The sequence below is a fragment of the Hyla sarda genome, unplaced genomic scaffold (genome assembly GCF_029499605.1).
Source record: "Hyla sarda isolate aHylSar1 unplaced genomic scaffold, aHylSar1.hap1 scaffold_1387, whole genome shotgun sequence".
In the NCBI taxonomy this organism is placed as follows: Eukaryota; Metazoa; Chordata; class Amphibia; order Anura; family Hylidae; genus Hyla; species Hyla sarda.
In genome coordinates this window covers 29,787-43,641 of record NW_026608016.1, presented here as the reverse complement: position 1 = coordinate 43,641, position 13,855 = coordinate 29,787, and the positions used below count along the sequence as shown (strand labels likewise).

The window sequence follows — 13,855 nt, the reverse complement described above, 5'->3', positions numbered from 1 at the left end:
AATCTTGTAATAAAATTCATATTTTTTGGGAGACTGCTCATGGCTGGGGGAGGGTCTGTACCCAGGATAGATGAATGGATTTAGTGTTTAGTGGGTAAGATAACACAGTACGAATACTTTGTGAGAAAATTAATATGAACGCGAAATAAAAGCTGAGGTATTTTTTATTAAAAATAACTTTATTAGCAATATACAGCACAGGTTTTCTATATTATACACCATACCACATGCTACACTAACATTCCTGCATACATTATATACATAACAGTATAATAAACAGCACAGGTTCTCTACACTATATATCATACCACATTCTACACTAACACTCCAGCATACATTATATACATAACAGTATAATAAACAGCACAGGTTCTCTACACTATATATCATACCACATGCTACACTAACATTCCTGTATACATTATATACATGACAGTATAATAAACAGCACAGGTTCTCTACACTATACATCATACCACATACTACACTAACATTCCTGCATAAATCATATACATGACAATACAATATACAGCACAGGTTCCCTACACTATACATCATACCACATGCTACACTAACATTCCTGCATACATTATATACATGACAGTACATTATACAGCACAGGTTCCCTACACTATACATCATACCACATACTACACTAACATTCCTGCATACATTATATACATGACAGTACATTATACAGCACAGGTTCCCTACACTATACATCATACCACATGCTACACTAACATTCCTGCATACATTATATACATGACAGTACATTATACAGCACAGGTTCCCTACACTATACATCATACCACATGCTACACTAACATTCCTGCATACATTATATACATGATAGTACAATATACAGCACAGGTTCCCTACACTATACATCATACCACATGCTACACTAACATTCCTGCACACATTATATACATGACAGCACAATATAAAGCACATGTTCTCTACATTATACATCATACCACATGCTACACTAACATTCCTGCACACATTATATACATGATAGTACAATATACAGCACAGGTTCTCTACATTATACATCATACCACATGCTACACTAACATTCCTGTATACAGTATAAAAATGTTATAAAAAAAATAACAATGTCAAACAACAAGGCATAGTGGATTGTGATAGGGGAAGGGGGTTGGGAAAACAGGGGATGGGGAGGGGAACTCACAGGCCCAAAGCTTTATTGCAAGACTAAGACCAACAAAGGGAAGAATGGGGAATGAGAGGGGTTTAATCTTCTTCATTGATGTCCGGACTGTCCATGATGGGGGAAAAAAGCGGAGGTATTATAGGAGAAATGGGTATAAAGGTTCTGCTGGGTGTTCTCTCTCAGTGAGGTGAGGGTATAGATATGTATAAGGATTAGTGTAATTACATATGTACATGTTAATAATGATGTTTGTATGTATATCTGGAAAATTAAAAGAAATTAAAAGAAAAACTGAATGTTTTTATCTTTAAGAAGTGGCGAATCTGACCTGATTTTACTCCAATAACTTTTGAAGGAGGAAATAAAAGTCTGGGTGTATCCAATGATCTGACGTGAGAAGATAAGGAGGGGTCAGAAGGGTTAATACAAGATTCCCTTTTTAATAATGTGTGTGAGCTCTGAGAGATTTCCTACATTCACCAATAAAAGGTGTGTGTATAGATATCCAGTAACAAAGCCATGGATACTGTTCTACAGGACTTAGGTCACATGTCATTTCTATTAAGGACCATCTCCCTATAAATCCTTTCACCTTCAACAACTCACTGGGAGGTTTGACTGATGAGACTTCTCCCTTGTGTGAATTCTCTTATGTCTAGAAAGAGCTGATTGATATATAAAACATTTATCACACTCTGAACATGAATATCACTTCTCTCATGTGTGACTTCTCCCATGTTTAACGAGATGTGATTTATTTATAAAACATTTCCCACATTCTGAACATGAATATGACTTCTCTCGTGTGTGAATTCTCTGGTGTCTAATAAGATCTGATTTATTTGTAAAACATTTCCCACATTCTGAGCATGCATATGACTTCTCTCCTGTGTGAATTCTCTTGTGTCGAGCAAGATCTGAGTTAGTTATAAAACATTTCCCACATTCTGAACATGAATGTGGCTTCACTCCTGTGTGACTTTTCTCATGTGTAACAAGAGCTGATTTATATGTAAATGATTTCCTACATTCTGAGCATGAATATGGCATCTCTCCTGTGTGACTTCTCACATGTGACACAAGCTGTGCTTTTTGTGTAAAGCATTTCCCACATTCTAAACATGAATATGGTTTCTCTCCTGTGTGATTTCTTAAATGTTTAACAAGCAGTGCTTTTTGTGTAAAGCATTTCCCACATTCTGAACATGAAAATGGCTTCTCTCCTGTATGATTTCTCACATGTGTAACAAGTCCTGATTTATATCTAAAACATTTCCCACATTCTGAGCATGCATATGACTTCTCACCTGTGTGACTTCTCACATGTGTAACAAGCAGTGCTTTTTGTGCAAAGCATTTCCCACATTCTGAACATGAATATGGCTTCTCTCCTGTGTGAACTCTCTCATGTCTTACAAGAGCTGATTTACATGTAAAACATTTTCCACATTCTGAACATGAATATGGCTTATGTCCTGTGTGAATTCTCTGATGTGTAATAAGCTGTTGTTTGAGCGTAAAACATTTCCCACATTCTGAACATGAATATGGCTTTTCTCCTGTGTGAATTCTCTGATGTGTAACAAGCTGGAATTTACTTCTAAAGCATTTCTCACATTCTGAACATGGATATGGCTTCTGTCCTGTGTGAATTCTCTCATGTATAACAAGATCTGATTTATTTGTAAAACGTTTCCCACAATCTGAACATGAATATAACTTCTCTCCTGTGTGAATTCTCTTATGTATAACAAGATATGATTTTTGTGAAAAACATTTCCCACATTCTGAACATGGATATGCATTCTCTCCTGTGTGAATTTTCTGATGTATAACAAGGTATGATTTGGCTGGAAAACATTTCCCACATTCTGCGCATGGATACGGCCTCTCTCCTGTGTGAATTCTCTCATGTACAGCAACACGTGATTTTTGAGAAAAACATTTCCCACATTCTGAACATGAATATGGCTTTTCACCTGTGTGAACTCTCTTATGTTTGGCAAGCTCTGATTTACCTATAAAGCATTTCCCACATTCTAAACATGGGTACGGCTTCTCTCCTGTGTGAGTTCTCATATGTTTAACAAGATCTGCTTTACTTGTGGAACATTTGCCACATTCTGAACATGAATATGGCTTCTCTTCTGTGTGAATTCTCTCATGTTTAAGAAGCTCTGGTTTACTTTTAAAACATTTTCCACATTCTGAACATGAATATGGCTTCTCTCCTGTGTGAATTCTCTCATGTATAACAAGCTGTGATTGCGAGAAACAGAATTGCCCACATTCTGAACAAACACACGGCTTCCTTTTCCTCCCTCTCTTCTCTGTCCTTGTGGTGACAATGTGTGGTCGGTCAGGAGAAGGTTCCCCATGATCAGGGGGATTATTATAAGATAGATCTGGATGGACATTAGGGGTAAGGAGGTTTTCTCCTGAGGAGCGCTCCATGATCTCTCCATCTTCTCCTGAGGAACGCTCCATGATCCCTCCATCTTCTCCTGAGGAGCGCTCCATGATCTCTCCATCTTCTCCTGAGAAGCGCTCCATGATCTCTCCATCTTCTGCTGAGGAGCGCTCCAGGATCTCTCCATCTTCTCCTGAGGAGCGCTCCATGATCTCTCCATCTTGTCCAGAGGAGCGCTCCATGATCGCTCCATCTTCTCCTGAGAAGCGCTCCATGATCTCTCCATCTTCTCCTGGGGAGCGCTCCATGATCTCTCCATCTTCTCCTGAGGAGCGCTCCATGATCTCTCCATCTTCTCCTGAGGAGCGCTTCATGATCTCTCCATCTTCTCCTGAGGAGCGCTCCATGATCTCTCCATCATCTTCTTTATCACTCACAGATAACATGACGTTTCCCTCATTACTGGGATTTCCTGTAGGATAATCATGGAGATTTATAGAAGATACAATTACACATAGACATTAATGTAAAGTAATCGGCTAAAACATCTAATGGACAATAAATTATATAGAAAAGAGTCGTCTAATGTTTTCATAATTGGCGTTCACATATACAGAGCAATTATCAATATATATATATGTAACTGTGGCCCTCCGCAGCATGTGTAGTGAATAGGGGCCCCGCACACCCCATCTTCTGCTTCCTGCAGCTTCTCTATATATAACTATGGGGGCCCCGCACACACCCTCTTCTGCTTCCTGCAGCTCCTCTATATATAACTATGGGGGCCCCGCACACCCCATCTTCTGCTTCCTGCAGCTCCTCTATATATAACTATGGGGGCCCCGCACACACCATCTTCTGCTTCCTGCAGCTCCTCTATATATAACTATGGGGGCCCCGCACACACCATCTTCTGCTTCCTGCAGCTCCTCTATATATAACTATGGGGGCCCCGCACACCCCATCTTCTGCTTCCTGCAGCTTCTCTCTATATAACTATGGGGGCCCCACACACCCCATCTTCTGCTGAAATTGATTATAATGATTCTGACTGATCAATATATTAATACCTATATGTCATTGCTAATGCTGGAAAAAGATATTTGTTACCTACCCTTAACCTATATATCAGCTTGATATTTGGTTGTAACTAAGATGAAGACCTTGGGATGAGGCCAGAAGAAGTGAGATAAGAAGAGGATGGCAATTGGAAGACAAAATAATTTAAGAGATATAGACTGTGCAGGAGGACAGATATATATCCGGAATTTTCTGGTTTAATAGGGGGATGGCAACATCAGTGAACTACGGCCAAGAAAGAAACCAATGCTTAATATGCTAATATATGCAGATGCAATATTCAAATAACCAATCAAAATATAACATGATGATTTTGACGTGATAATTAACCTCCCCTTTTTGTCAAATGTAAAAACCAATGTACTTCTGTGTAATAAACAGAACTCCTTGGGACAGCTCCCTAGCCAGTATGCTGCGGCGATATATACCAACATTTTGTCTGGTGTTTATTTCTTGTGTCGACACTCAGCAGTATACAGCGGCAGTCACTCACATTTTAAGGCCTAAACCAGCAGCCATCCTTGACATTTGGTGTCATAAGTGGAATCTGATCCCTGGACCACACTCGAGGGAAGAGCCAAGTCTGATGGACCGACACCCGGCTGTCCAGGGCAACCCAGAACTGTCCAAATTAGGAGCTTAATCTCCACAAGAACATGGTAACTCTGCTGATTTCTTTATGAAACTGTAGCTAATCTGTGTCCTTTGGGCAGTTTTGTGGGAGCCTGGGATATGGTTTCTGTCGACGCTGTAGGACTAGCCCTTAGCGACAGGGAATCTCCCCCCTGTGTGGTCTCAATTTCACAGAGGAGTTTTAGTCGCAGGTGACTGACTGCTGCTGCTTAAACCTAAGTCCACAGTTTAACAAATCGGGAGAAGTTATGAGAGAACCAGCAAAATGTTCTTTTTTCCAACCTTAACATTGAAAATGCACTTCTTACTAAGATTTCTATATAAACCTACAAAGTATTTGCCCTATAACCTGTATCAAATAAATATAATACAATACAAGGTATAATTATCAAAAAATTACACTTTATTAGAGAAGAATATGCATAATGAATAACATGATTGGCAATCCCTCCCTCCCCAGTAAAAAAAAAAACACAAAATGGCACACCAGACAATGTTAAAATAATAGACGGGGGAACATCCTGAGCAGCACTGAAAGATGAGGACTGCTCATACACTATCCTTATATGAATAAATCTATGTATGTGTTAAAGCATGACAACTGATAATTGGAAATCATTTCTACATATAGAGCACTATACATCTATATCTATATATATATTCCACCTATATCTTCAATATCTCCCATAAGTAGTGAAACATCACGAAACTCACATCAATCAACTAGCAACATCAGTGGTTATTGGAATAGATGTGAGATGAGAGGCGCCACTAAGAGGAAGCAGAATTTGGAAATGCACCAGACGCAAGACAAAGGTAATTCATTTATCTATACAGGTATTAACACCTGATCAAGAAAAAGTCCTCTCAATGGGCTTTACATTTTGCCCAGCTATGGGGCCAGACTATTTAACGATGGTTAAAGACTTAATTCTATTTGAAGAATAATTCTGCTTAAAAAACATTTTTCTAAAACTCCTTTCTCCCAAATATTCACAGCCGAAGAGGAATTGGAAGCACTCCGTACGTTAGAAGCCTTGCTCTTGGAACAGGAAGAACCTAGTGAGGGTAAGTTTCCTACTAACATCAAAGAATTTGAGCTAATATCTCAACAAAAACGACATGACAACTTGACTAAAGGTCAAAGAAAAGCATTAGGGGATAGATGAAGAAAAGATGAAGGGGATAGTCTTCAAACCTGCAGACAAAGGGGGGAATTTCGTATTATGGCCAATAGAAAAGTATGAAGCTGAAGCTTTTCGTCAACCAAATGATTCTAATTGTTATCTGAGTGGCAACCCCCTCCCATCATTTCACGCACAATTGTTTGATATTCTTGATCAGGCTTTTGAAAAAAATATTATAAAACAAAAAAATTTGGGATGGTCTGAAGGCCCAGTTCCCGGTAGTTCCCACATTATACCTTTTACCAAAAGGTTAATAAAAATCTTCGAGACCCCCCAGGGAGACCCATAGTCTCGGGAAAGGGTGGCCTGTGTGAACCAGTGTGTCAATTCTTGGATTACAATGTGTTTGTGATTTGCCGTCTTACATTAGGGACTCCACTGAGATATTGCAGAGATTGGAAGGTATTGTGTTGGAAAATAATATGTATTTAGAGACGTGTGATGTGGAGTCTCTTTATACATGTATAGATCACACACATGGTTTGATTTCTAGCCGTTATTTTGTGCAGATGAGGGGTTTGGACCCCCAGCTCTTGGAGCTGTTGCTGGACTTACTGGAGTTTGTACATTCTAAAAAAAACTTTTACTTTCAAGGACCGGTTCTTTCTTCAAAAAAGAGGTGTGGCAATGGGTGCGAAATGCGCTCCTTCTTATGCAAATCTTTTCCTTGGTCATTGGGAACAAGAAAACATACTCCCCTATGACACCTCCGAAGATGGACAACTGATCACTTGGATGCGTTTCATCGACGATATCCTGTTTATATGGCAAGGTACAGACCAATCTTTACTTACCTTCTTGCAAAAATTAAATTCCAATAAACTAAATATAAAATTAACACACATTATCAGTGGGATCATATTGATTTTCTTGATCTTAGGGACTGCATACGTCCACAATTGAGAAAGTGAGGGCTCGCTCCCGAAACGAGTCTTGTCCTAGAAACCCCCAGATGTATGTGTTTCAATAAAAGATTGTTATAGCATACATTTGGTCCTACTCTTCAATCATCAGTCCGAGCAGCGCTGGCGAAAAAGGGTTCCTTTTTTCTTCACGTATCCTGTTCCAGATTCCTGCCGACCCCAGAGAGGACATCGGCCACAACCTGCAAGCTGCAGCTCCGGACAGTCCATTTTAGTATCCCAACATGGAGGGGTTACGTGCATGAACCCAAGGTTCACCCCAGGTGAGCAGACTACTTGTCCACCTAAGGACTAAGAAACCAGTCGGAATTACACGAGGCACTGTCCTCCTATCTTTTTCTTTCCTTTGTACCTCTAATCAAGATGGGAGTTTGCATACTACAATACATAGAAAAGATACTAGGTGTGAATTCGGTCCTACATGCGAAATCATGTCATCCACCCCATACTATCAGAGCCATCCCATATGGACAGTTTCTCAGAGCTCAAAGGATATGTAATGAGGAGGAAGAATTTGAGAGGCAAGAAGAGATTATTACAACAAGGATATACTACAAAAGTGGTGCCCACAGGATATGTGAGAGCAAGACAACAACAACGGTCACAGTTGTTAATACCGAAAAAGAAATACAAGAAAGAAACATCAAAGGTCAGAATGATCACGGACTATCACACGGGCTGGTATGATATGATGGACTCTATGAAAAAATGTTGGCCCATTTTGAAACAAGATCATGAATTAAGGAGATTTTTGCCAATTCAGCCTTTAGTTACAGCAAGGCCTAACAAATCCCTCAGAGACATATTTGTCTAAAGCCATTACCTTTCACCTCGCTAAAATGTTATCTTCTCCTCAAAAGGCCCCAAATGGGGCTCTGCACCTTGTGGTAACTGCTCAATGTGTCCCCAAATGCTTCAGACAGATGTCTTCACTGACTCCACCGGCAAAAATGAATATAAAACTGTTCATCACATTAATTGCAAAACTACGGGAATTGTGTACTATGCCACTTGCTTATGTGGGCTAATTTACATCGGGATGACCTCGAGAGAATTGAGAGTTCGAGCCCAGGAACATATTCGGGACATCAAAGCAGCACAAAGAGTTCAACTTACTGATACAGAAGGAATATCGAAATTGAAACCCATGCCTAGACATTGTAGAGTGCGAAGTAAATATGTCACTCCCTCACGACTGGTGCTCAAGTAGGAATCCCAATCCATTTATACTTAAGAAAAACTTGGCACTCCAATTTATGATGCAATGAGTTTTATTTACACAGTCCTTAAATTACGTTTCAAAGGTTTTTATTGGATTTTGTACATAACAATAAGGAGCATTGTATGACATAATGCAATACATTAAATATAAAATACACAGCTTAATACAGATTAAAGAAAAGCCAGTGACCAAAAAGTCAGGAAGGCTGCATTCCACCACTACCTCCCGCTTCGATGTCAGCAGACACTCGGTTTGACACGTCTGCCCAACCACGGAGGGAGTGGCTGCTCCTCGAAACACCTGATCAAGTAAGCCAATAAAAGAAACACAACAGAACTAGTAACAATAAAGGTGGTGTTCAAATATATCAGACAAGTAGTGGAAAAGCTTGTCTGTAAACCCGTTACATTATAGATGTGGCTTGATTCTGTGGCTACAGTCGAATACCATTCTGGTCTTCCCAAACTCTAAGCACTATATAGCAGTGAAGCATTGAGTGTCCCCATTTAATCCCCTACTCCCTCTGTTGAAATCCCCCGGACAGTCAACACCCCTCTATCTGCCAGTCAGTATCTTCCCCTACCCCGATAAGGGGAGGAGGGAGGGGGGGCAGAGATGAAGAGACCAACAATCCTACTGGTAGAGCCGTGATGGTTTACGCTGGCCCACCCCTAGATGTAAAGACAGTCCACGCTTCCCATGTCACCCTATGAACAGGAAAATTATCCTGTCCTGTCGCCCAGACCTCCTCCAATGTGCAGACATGCTTAATCATAGTCACAAGATCTTCCACCCTGGGGGGGGCTGTGTTTCTCCAGTTACGAGTAATTAAGATCTTTGCCAAAACCAGAATTTTACAGAAAAGGACTCTCACAAAGGGAGGGAAGTCGTGCATGTCAATTAGTAATAAAACTGTCTGAGGGGTAAGTTGGACAGGTTCCCCTAGTACATCACTCAACAAACTCCCTACCTCTTTCCAGTATTGGGCAAGTTTCGGGCACGCCCATAACACATGCAATAGAGTGCCTCTCTGAGAACAATCTCTCCAACACCTATCTGAGCTCAAGGGGTACATAACATGGAGTCTAGCAGGGGTGTAGTACCACCTAAGGTGCGTTTTGACTACTGCTTCTAGATGGGAGACAGCTTTTAAGGACTTTTGGACCAGTTTAAATGCCCCATTCCACTTCTCAACAGGCAGTTCCAGGTTCAACTCCAAATCCCACGCCCTCATATACGGTGTCTTCTCCAGTGGGCCATTAGAGGACAAGTCCTCATACAAGGGTTTGAGCCCTTTAAGTTGTTTAGAGAAATATTCCACCAAACTAAGGCTCATTGGCGGAACAATGCGGCATGCTTCAACTAAAAAGCTTTTAATACGTAGATATGGGAATATTAGTTGAGTAGGGAGGCCAAATTTAGCTTGTAGATCTGAATATTGCAACAACTGGTCATTCTCATATAGGTCTGACACTCGAAGAATACCCCTGTCCACCCATTTCCTCACATCAAGATCTTCCACCACCAAGGAAAGTATAGAGAATGGGGCCATTTTATTCCTAGTAAATGACGTGTCGGTCCTATTCTGTTGTGCGTAGGCGTAACATTGTTGAGCTGCAGATGTAAACAAAGATGTCCTGGGCGAGGTGGGAACTCGCCAGGCGTGTAAAAATATTATACATCGGGGGTCATGTATAGACGCCAAGAAGCACTCAATTTGTACCCAGTGAACATCAGTTCTCCTTTCCCAACTTGGTCTCAATAGGGAGATTATCGTAGCTGTATGGTATCTGCGTATGTCAGGGATCCCTAAACCTCCCATCTTCCTGTGTTTAGTCGCCACGCAATACGGAGTTCGTGGCTTCTTATTGGCCCATATGAAAGACGATATTAGAGTGCGCAACGTGGTGAAAAAGGATAGAGGAGGCTTGATGGGTAGAGTGCGGAATAGATATAGCAACTTAGGGAGAACCGACATTTTAAATGCAGCTATTCTACCTAGCCATGAGATTTCTGCTTTGCCAATGGATTGTAAGTCACTCTCCAGGACTTTGAAATACGGGACATAGTTAGTTAAGTATAGGGAGCGTGGATGGGAGGTTAGGGAGATTCCTAAATATTTGATATGATGTTGTTGCCAGTCCAGAGGATAATGGAGCTTTAAATCATTTAATAACTGAGGGGGTAAATTTAGAGGGAGGACTTGGGATTTTAGTTCATTCAGCTTATAATAAGAGGTAAGACCAAATTTATGTAATAGTGACAGCGCGCCGGAAGGGACACCGCAGGATTGGACAGGGACAAGATGATATCGTCCGCATATAATGAGACTATATGGTCTACATGTCCCACCTTGATGCCAGTTATGGTATCTGCCTCCCTCATCGCCTGTGCCAACGGTTCTAAAGAGATTATAAAAAGTAAGGGGGACAAAGGGCACCCCTGTCGGGTCCCGTTGGACAGGCGAAAAGGGTCAGACAGGGTCCCATTAGTGAAGACTTGGGCAGAAGGGTGTGAATAAAGTGCTCTAATGGCCTTAACTATATCGCCCTGAAACCCTAGTTTACCCAGGACTGCGAACGCATATTCCCAGTGAAGGCGATCGAACGCCTTTTCGGCGTCTAATGCTACCATGACAGCCGGCAAGTTATAGTGATTAGCATATTGTATTAGATTAAGTACCCTCCGGGAGTTATCAGACGACTGGCGTCCTACAACAAACCCTGTTTGGTCTTTGTTGATTAGACTAGGCAATATAACAGCCAAATGTTTTGCTATTAATTTGGCATATATCTTGGCATCAGAGTTTAGCAAAGATATGGGCCTAAAGTTTTGGGGGATGTCCGGCTCCTTCCCAGCTTTGGGAAGAGTCACAATAAGAGCCCTCTGGTTTTCTTCTGGAAAGGACCCGGACATTATCGCTAATCTAAAAAAAGATAACATAGGAGCACGCAGAATAGGGGCAAATTTCTTAAAGTATTCGTTGGTAAGCCCATCTGGTCCAGGTGATTTACCAGATGGGAGGGAACGTATCACATTATCAAGTTCCATCAACCTGATGGGCTCATTTAGACTATTAATTTGGGTGGACGTAAGCTTTGGCAAGTTAACAGATGTTAAAAACGCATTAATAGTATCGTCAGAAGGCTGAGGTGTGGATCCATCCGAGGCCAAGTTGTACAAAGACGCATAGAATTTTTGAAACCTATTTGCTATTGCTTTAGGGTCTACCAATTTCCCTTTTTTATCCCTATCCCATAGAAATGGAATAGTGGATTTAAGCTGTTTAGCTTTAATGCGTGACGCTAATAGTTTCCCAGCCCTGTCAGAGCAAGCATAAAAGGTCACTTTCATTTTCCTGGCTTTCCTTTCATAGTCTACAAATAATCGCTCTCTAAGAGTGCGCCTCAGATCCTTAAGGCTACTTGCCAGCAATTCAGACGGGGACGTTTTATTAAGGACCTCACATCTATGTATGTCATCCAACAAATTATTAATTTCTACCCTTCGGGTCTTCTTAAGTTGGGCACCTAGCTTGATGAAAGTCCCTCGTATAAATGCCTTGTGGGCATTCCACACAGAGAACATGTTAGTCTGCGAGTTATCATGAACCCGGAAGTACTCCTCCAGGTCCCTGCCTACTATTTTAGAGAAAGCCGGATGGTTTATTATATATTGATTAGCCCTCCACAAATATGTTAGCGGGAGCCTATCACTCTCTTTCAGGGTCAGAGCAATAGCAGCATGATCAGACCACTTAATTAAGTCTATGGACGATGACATAGCGTCAAGCAACACACTCCTGTCCACCAGAAACATGTCGAGTCTAGCATAGCTATTATGGGCCGCTGAGTGAAAAGTAAAATCTTTTTCAGAGGAATGGTGCGCCCTCCACACATCATGCAGGTCTGAGGACAATAATACGTCTTTTATATTAGAGGGCCTAAGATGTGACCCCCCAGTGCAGTCCCATTCCCTGTCCACCACTGCATTAATGTCTCCGCAGAGAATAACTCTTCCTTGGCGAAGTCTGTCAATTCTAGATAGTACTTTGCGTAGAAACCTCTCCTGACCCCTGTTAGGGGCATACACTGAGGCCAATGTGTAGAGAACATTATTGAAATAACCTATTACTATAACATATCTACCTTGCGAGTCCGTTACTACCTCTTTAAGCTGAAATGCAATAGTATGTTTAATAGCAATCATCACCCCTCTAGTTTTACTGTTAGCATGTGCCTGAAATATGTGAGGGTAAAACCTATTACACAGTCTATGCGCATCTTTCTTAATTAAATGCGTCTCCTGCGCACACAATACATCACTCTTTAACTGCTTGGCTTCATTCCACAAATAATTTCTCTTTTGTGGGCTATTAAGCCCATTAACATTAATGGATGAAAAACAAATCACCATAGTAAATACCCATTAACGCTAGATACGAAGAGCATAAGGAATACCATACAGAAAGACACATCTCAGGGTCCATGCTGGAGTGAAGCAGTCCACCTAGAACAGAACAAAAAATAACAAAAAACCACGGCAAGTATGTGCCATCAAAAGAAAAAAAAGGAAAAACCGGGAACACCTGTTGAGAAAAACAGATAAGACCGTCTTGGACAGGGAGCATAGTTCACTTGAGCCAGAACAGCCCTATGACCAAAGGCCAGCACTGCGACTAAACAAAAGGCCCTCAGGTTGCAGCCCCAACTCTTTTCCATTCCTCAGCAATTCTAGAAGGAGGTTTCTTGGTGGTGAGAGGATCTCTCGGCTGCGGTAAATTCCACTGCTGTAGAGGGTTGGCACCTTCCTCCACGTTGCGCACCACGTGCATGCTGTTATCTCTCTGTATCAGGAGGCGAACCGGGAACCCCCAGCGATACAAAATTTTATGATCCCGGAGCACTGCAGTAATGGGCGCTAAGGTGCGCCGTTGCTGAAGGGTTGCTGCAGACAAATCAGTGAACAATAAAATCTTGCTAAAGTCTCCAGATAACTCCAAAGGCTTCCTTGTAGCCGCCATAAGCTCTTCCTTAATATGGAAGTAGTGAATCCGGGCCAATACATCTCTTGGTACATCCTCCGCGAGGTGTTTGGGTCTCGGGACCCTATGAGCTCTGTCAATCACCATATCAATCTCAGTGCTATGTGGAAGTCCTGCAAGAACTTCTTCAATGCTGAAGGTGGTATACTTTCAGGTACACCCCGGAATTTAAT

The 13,855-nt window shown here is 41.4% G+C and overlaps 1 protein-coding gene across 3 annotated transcripts in view; it reads right to left on the bottom strand.

Moving 5' to 3' along the window:
• Positions 1 to 210: 210 nt before the first annotated feature.
• Positions 211 to 13,855, bottom strand: part of LOC130306681 (zinc finger protein 569-like) — a 37,811-nt gene continuing 24,166 nt past the window's right edge. Inside the window, exon 4 of one of the 3 annotated variants that reach the window (XM_056552118.1) lies at positions 211 to 4,062. In XM_056552118.1, coding sequence (XP_056408093.1) covers positions 1,898 to 4,062 — 2,165 coding nt within the window. In that variant the 3' untranslated portion in view covers positions 211 to 1,897. The remainder of the gene's footprint in view (positions 4,063 to 13,855) is intronic. The other 2 variants (XM_056552116.1, XM_056552117.1) reach the window with 2 other exon arrangements.